The sequence below is a fragment of the Bacillus rossius genome, assembly GCF_032445375.1.
Source record: "Bacillus rossius redtenbacheri isolate Brsri chromosome 4 unlocalized genomic scaffold, Brsri_v3 Brsri_v3_scf4_2, whole genome shotgun sequence".
Taxonomy (NCBI): Eukaryota; Metazoa; Arthropoda; class Insecta; order Phasmatodea; family Bacillidae; genus Bacillus; species Bacillus rossius.
The window spans coordinates 45,147,473-45,154,050 of record NW_026962011.1 but is presented as its reverse complement, the minus strand read 5'-3'; the positions used below and the strand labels follow the sequence as shown (position 1 = coordinate 45,154,050).

Sequence of the window (6,578 nt, the reverse complement as noted above, 5' to 3'; positions counted from 1 at the left end):
TATTTGACCATGCCACTCGGGACACTTATTCTTATACACTGAATTAATGTGATTAGTGTACTGACAGTATACATATAACTGAAAGAAGTTCACCCAATCACGAAACACAGACGATGCTAAAGTATTTTAACTTTCAACTAATCTCGAAAACTATCGCGTGAAATTCAACAGTATAGTAATTGCAGTAAATGAGTACTTCGTACGAAATGGTTTTGAAATTAATTTTAGACCTTAAAGTTTAAAAGTAACTACTATCTTTGCATGAAAAGTGTTAAATATGTATTTAGCTGTTCTACAGTTTACTGAAGACATTGGCTACTAACAGTGCTCCAGTAAGCCAGATTATATGGGGAAATAGGTATGAATAAACTCCACAACACATGCCTGTATTTTTGGAGATTTTAATTAGTATTATTTTTTGTATTCTCTCTACTATACAAGGCACACACAAATATACAGTTACAAAAAAATACCGGTCATTTTTTTTGTATTTTGAATGTTTAGTTTCATTATTAAATAACACTGTCAGAAAAATCTTTCCAAGATTTGTGAACGAAGGACTACAAAAGATGGCACAAAGTTACATTTTGGTTGTTTTCTCGCTGTGATATTTGGCACGATGTGCCTTCGACATCCAAACTTGCAAAAATCTACATATATATCTACCAAGCAAGTGGAGTTAAAACAAAAATGGAGCAATGATTAAGAAAAGCTCCCATTAAGAAATAATCGTCTAGCTACACTACTATATACACTGCGAAGACGATTAACCTTCGTTCACATATCTCCAACAAATTGAATGAGAACTTGACTACACGTGTACTTTAACAGACATGTTAAGGAAAGGGTTGTTATACTTTGCAATAAATAATTATAATAACAAGAGCAATTATACTGTAATAGCACACATGCAATACGTATTAGCATCACAATTTGTTTACATTTATTAAACACAAATTACACATTGTTCAGTGTTAAAAATTTTAACATTCTTTTTATAAATAGTTCATACATGAAAAACTCGTTAGCATGTATTCCCCTTAAATTTTCAAGATAAAAAACCTTCACATATTCTTAGTCATTTCAACATGTGCATAAGCATGTCATAGCTTACATCGATTCTTAACAACAAAATTTCTAAAAAGTTTACAATTTAGAATTTGAATACCAATAAAACTATACACTTAAATTAGCATAGATATTAAAAACGTAATACATCAGCCGAACAAAATCATAGGACCTTCAAATATTAAAATTGCATTGTTAGAAATAACTTACACTTTCATTTCTCACAAAATCTCGCTGTCGGAAAGAAATGAACTCAGTGCTGTAGTCTCTGAAATAATTATTAACGTATACAAACACAGCACTGTTTCAACAAACTTCGCATTCTCACGTATGGAAGGTTCAAACACTGCTAATGGAATTTGAAATAGCTATACTGGATTTGCGACAGGGGTTTCCTTATCAAACTCTAAAACACGTTAAAAGTTAATCTTTTTATTTGATATTTCGCTTAGTGTTTACTGAGAAAATGTGTATCTGTATAAGAACTACGAAACTGCTATAGTGAGAGGACAAATAAGTTCATCTAATATTTCCTCACAACATGATATCTTTGTGGAGACCACACATTTAACGACCCTTGAAAGAACTGTCTTTTTTGCAAGTACCCCTTTCAGAAGTTCAGACACACAATTGTTTCAGTTCTGGGTTTAAACTGTTCTTCCCAAATTTGATACAATAACCATGCACGTCACTGATTCAGAATCTCCCGAATCCGCCACAAATCTTCTAAAAGAAGAAATATGTCGCCAGCCATGAGAGAAAATTTTTGAGATGTTACGTTTCAGATGCATCTGTCGTTTCGGAAGAAACGCCAACGGAATGCCGACATGTCTGTATTTCACACGTCGCTTCGGGGTGCGCACAAAATTCTACACATGCCTCAGCATATACGGTCGTCACATTTCCTCCGCTAAGCAGTTATGAAAGTGTCCATTGGTAGGACATCTCATAAAACTGAATTTAAATCAGCACTACAAGTCATCGGATATGTAGCTCGTTTCTGACGGACCGAAAATCATCTCCTTCTGTTACTTCACAAAACCGTCCTCGAATTTGATTCAAACTCCGCAAGCGAAGTTTTGTAAACACCGGTGAGTCGGGAACCATCAACACTTTCTCCATCCAAAGAAACAACATAATTAGTCCAATTAACCATATAATATATTCATATGCAACAACCTTTCCTACAGCTTGATGAAGATTTAAACGTTATCAATAATCATTTTAAACCTTAATAATAGTGTAAAGTTTCTACAGATACTGCTTCTTTTCTAAATTATTTCACGGTGCTGACAGTTCCACAGATAAAACACTCAATACACTAGCACTACGCCGAAACTCTTTCGTCTTTTTGCGTCGTGTGCCAAAGTACTTAAAAACATTCCACAGGGACGTTTTCGTTTCCATCTCTCTTAATAAATATCTTATACAACTGCTTCAAGCACTGACGAAGTCTTCTCTTTAGCTTCGGCGCTTGAAACGAACACTGATGGGTGTTCCGAACACGGAGAACAAAACTATACACATTAATACAAAAGAACATGCGTGTTATCATCAACATTTATTTTTACACTTCATCGTTATTTTCTTGCGTAACTCGCTTCGAAGAAATTCCTGCATTTCCTGGAGGAGTGGCAAATGCTCGTTTTTGCGAAAAAGAGAGAAAGAGAGAGAGAAAAAAAAATGCGATGTCCATAAAGCGGGACGGTGTTTAAAACAATACGCTCGATTTTCGTTCTCTCGGTTCGAAGAACAGTTGTTTTTGGTTCGTTTGTTTTGTGTTTTCGCCCCGGAGCGCAGCCGCCTCGGCCCACGAGGACAAGAGCTACGCCTGTCGAAATGAGATCGGTTGGGCCGGCGCGTGGTGCTGCTGCGCATCTCCGGCGCGCAGGCCGCAGATCACGTGACCACTCGACTAGGTGGCGCTGGTGAAGAGCACAGAGTTCTTGTAGTAGCCGGCTCGGGACTCTGCAACACGACGGCACACCCGCCCGTCAGCGAAACTAGTTCCCGCATGGTCATTGCAATCTACCACAGCTTTGTTATTGCACAAAAATAATTAATCATTGTTAATATACATATAATCAGATTTCAAAAGTAAATTGATTAAATACGCTAACACATATCTAATGACTAGAGACCTGTAAAATTCGCGATTTCAAATCCTTAAAGGATAGACTCCATGATCCTCTATGCACTCGTGCAAATTACATCTGCTGATTGGTTACCAACTCGTAACAACTGTTGACTGGAATGATCGTGATTCGCTAATTCTTCTATTGAAGATTTTTTATTGGCCCAGAGTCCTTCAGATAAACTGTGGCCCAATCACTGAAGCAAAATAATGTCAAAAGTATTTGGACTCTATCCTATCGCGAAATGAATCCGCGAATTTTACAGGTCTCTAATAATGACCAATCTAATTTTTCAAGAAAAAAACTAATTTTCAAGGGAACTTAAAAAAATTATTAGAAGGAAACTTGGTTCTAAATATTTAAGTAATTATAAATTCAATAAAAATACTGCTAAAACATGGAAGACATGAAACACAGAATATTTGAAGACATTTATAGCCCTGCACATTAATAAAGACACATGAAAAATCTTCATTTTATTATGTTAACTACAGTAAATAAACTAGCAATTTGTCAGTTCTACCCACATATGTATTACAAGCTATCGTTTCTTCATGTCACGGAGTAATGTAGAGTAACTCTCAAAATTATATCCGGCCCAAAACCACTTGTTCACCAAATTTTTGCACATAAAGTTTTAAGTCATACCAGAAGTCTGAAGCTAATTAATATCTCTTCGATAGATAATTTGGATATGTTGGCTAATTTTTGACCTGCAGTTTTACATCCTTGCAAATGATAAGAATGAATGATTACTTGGAGGCACGTGCAAAGCTAAAAAAAAAATAATAAAAAAAAAAGAATGTGAGTTATTCTTTCAGTGCTCGTCAGCGATGTGTCAACATCTAACCTCGGTAAACAGCAATTTAATGTGCTGAACGTTGCAAATAAACTTATAACACGGAACTCGGACTCGAATTTTATCGTATAATTCTATAAAATAATGCCGAACGTGACCAAAATGACGAAAATTTGTTTCTTTAACTTCATTTCTCGGCTTCACATGTAGTTTCCGCAACCGCCGCTAGAATTCGCCACCGGAACAGTTACATCTTACTATCAAATCATTATATTTGCAGAGCAAAAGTTAAAACTTTAAAACGGCTCCGATAAAACCCATCCGCCACAGATGGCAGCACCGTGGTTACACATCTACATTCCATGCGACTTCCATTCACGAGATTCCTTCTATTAATTGTCGTATACCGAGATCTAGGGTGTTTAATATCAAAAATTTTAAAATATAATTATATTAATAAAAATATTTACGTCCGCTATGTAGCTAAATGGCACATACCAGAAGAACGAGTTCGATTTCTGATGCAGGAAACCTATGTCACACCCCCCCCCCCCCCAATGGTTTATCGATATCACTCCATATTATCTTTGAAAGATTTGTGCAATGGGAGTGCATGACTTGATGTAAGCTTTTGGATATACGCCATTGCTAAGCACTTTTTCTGTAGAAGAAAACTAAAAAATACCCAAAAGACAAAAAACACAAATTAAGCAAAAAATCCTGTTGACAACAGAAATTTTTTTGCTTAATTTGTGTTTTTTGTCTTTTTTTTTTTTTTCTACAGAAAATGTGCTTAGCAATGGCGTATGTCCAAAAGCTTACATAAAGATATCACTCCAAGCAAATGCTGGAAATATTCTTGTCTATATCACGTAGCCGATTTCTTCCCCAACATTCTTGGCCAGAAACGTCTTGTTCCAGCGTCTCTAATGACCTCGCTACTGATGGGTCTCTAGGCTCAAATAAGAAGTAAGCTCATATGTTCACTCACCATAACATTAATTAATTACTATGATTTTCTCGCATGCATGGTGAGCTTCTTTATTACCAGGACCTGGTTCACCTTGTAAGAAGTCAGCTCATTAATTTGATTTTCCCTGAGAATAATGGTGAAAAAAATTATGATTCAGGATAATTTTGGCAATTCTAATACAATTATGAAAAGGCCCTTCTTTTTTTCTTCCCTCTTCGTTTGAAGCTAGATGGCATGTTACTCAGTCCGTCTTTCCCTCTATACTCTCAACTTTTTAATTCCTCTTTGGCTATAATTGTCCTCTTTGCTTTGGTATTGTTTTCTTCGTTCACTCATTCTAAATGTTTTGACCAATTCGTTACTTAAAGTTTATTCTTCCCTTCGTATATAATTTTCCTACGTCGTCTTTAGTGTGCAATTATCTTACTAAAGCTAACTGAAGGCAAACAAAAACGATCATTATTATCATTCCTTCGTGTATGAATTCTAGAGCCTGGTAGACGCCCACCGGCCGACATGCGGTACGACCAGCCAGAGAGAAGCAACGAAAGAAGCAGTCGTAAGGGGTAGCTCGTCCCCCAACTTGAAAGTCCCCTACGTCACCAATAATCGAAAAATCATTATTCGATTGCCACACTGTTAGAAATTGCAGAAAATCTACCGGTTTCTCAACGAATAATTCACCCTTAAATAAGAGTTCTTAGTAATTTCAGATAGCTGGATCTCCCCAGGAACTACGCTGCATTTCGACTCACGAGCAGTGTGTTACGTTTTGAAGAAAAGCAAACCCACACGTAGACAAAATAAGAGTGTTGTTGCCGTAGACTTAACCAGTTTCTGAATGTTTTTGTAAATATACCAAAACAGGTTGTTTTTGGATTCATGTTCAAGTAAGTGAAATCAGTGTCAGTAAAGTTACGAAGATGGACGTAAATTTACTAACATACCTAGATAATTTTTAACCAGTGTTCTTCATAAATTTAAAGTGAAAACTTTTAAAGTGCATAAGGGGCTTAAAACCGTTTCCACGTGGTGGGATGCCTTCTGAGACCTTCTAAGACCAACAAATGCCTTATAGTTAGTTCGAGGAGAGTAGGTGTTATGGCGATGTGAAAATTGGAAATGAAAGGGGTTTGCGTCGCCCAGTTGGACAGAGGCTCAAGGCGAGACGGGATCTCCGATTCTATGGTTGGCACCGAACCTCTTGGCCACAAACTCGAAACTCAAAATTTTTGAGATACGCCGGGGAAGGATAGGTAAGGAGGTATTGTATTACAATCACCGAGGAACCTCGAGACACGCTCGTTTCTGTGTTTCAATAACCCGCAATACCTAGAATACACACGCAGTCTTCCGTTTTCGCTTCCCTCCCCCCCCCCCCTTTTTATGCCCCTCCGCACTTTGTGCCCCTCACACCTTCTCCCAGTGCGCGCGCGCACAACGCAGACACAGACGCACCCTATGTTTCATCAATCATTTCTCCCGAAAGACTGCTCGCCGCTCTATCAATCATGAGCCGCCGGCGCGCGCCGACTCAAAAATCAGCCTCGTGTGCTTCTGACAACACTGTGAAACTCGATTCTCCGGCGTGGAAGTGGGGAGG

At 37.5% G+C, this 6,578-nt stretch overlaps 1 protein-coding gene across 4 annotated transcripts in view; it reads right to left on the bottom strand.

Annotated features, from left to right (window-relative positions):
- Positions 1–381: 381 nt before the first annotated feature.
- The window catches only part of LOC134542076 (dachshund homolog 1-like), a 544,392-nt gene continuing 538,195 nt past the window's right edge, over positions 382–6,578 (bottom strand). For all 4 annotated transcript variants that reach the window (XM_063385989.1, XM_063385986.1, XM_063385985.1 and 1 more), the window contains one exon: positions 382–3,036. In XM_063385989.1, coding sequence (XP_063242059.1) covers positions 2,984–3,036 — 53 coding nt within the window. In that variant the 3' untranslated portion in view covers positions 382–2,983. The remainder of the gene's footprint in view (positions 3,037–6,578) is intronic.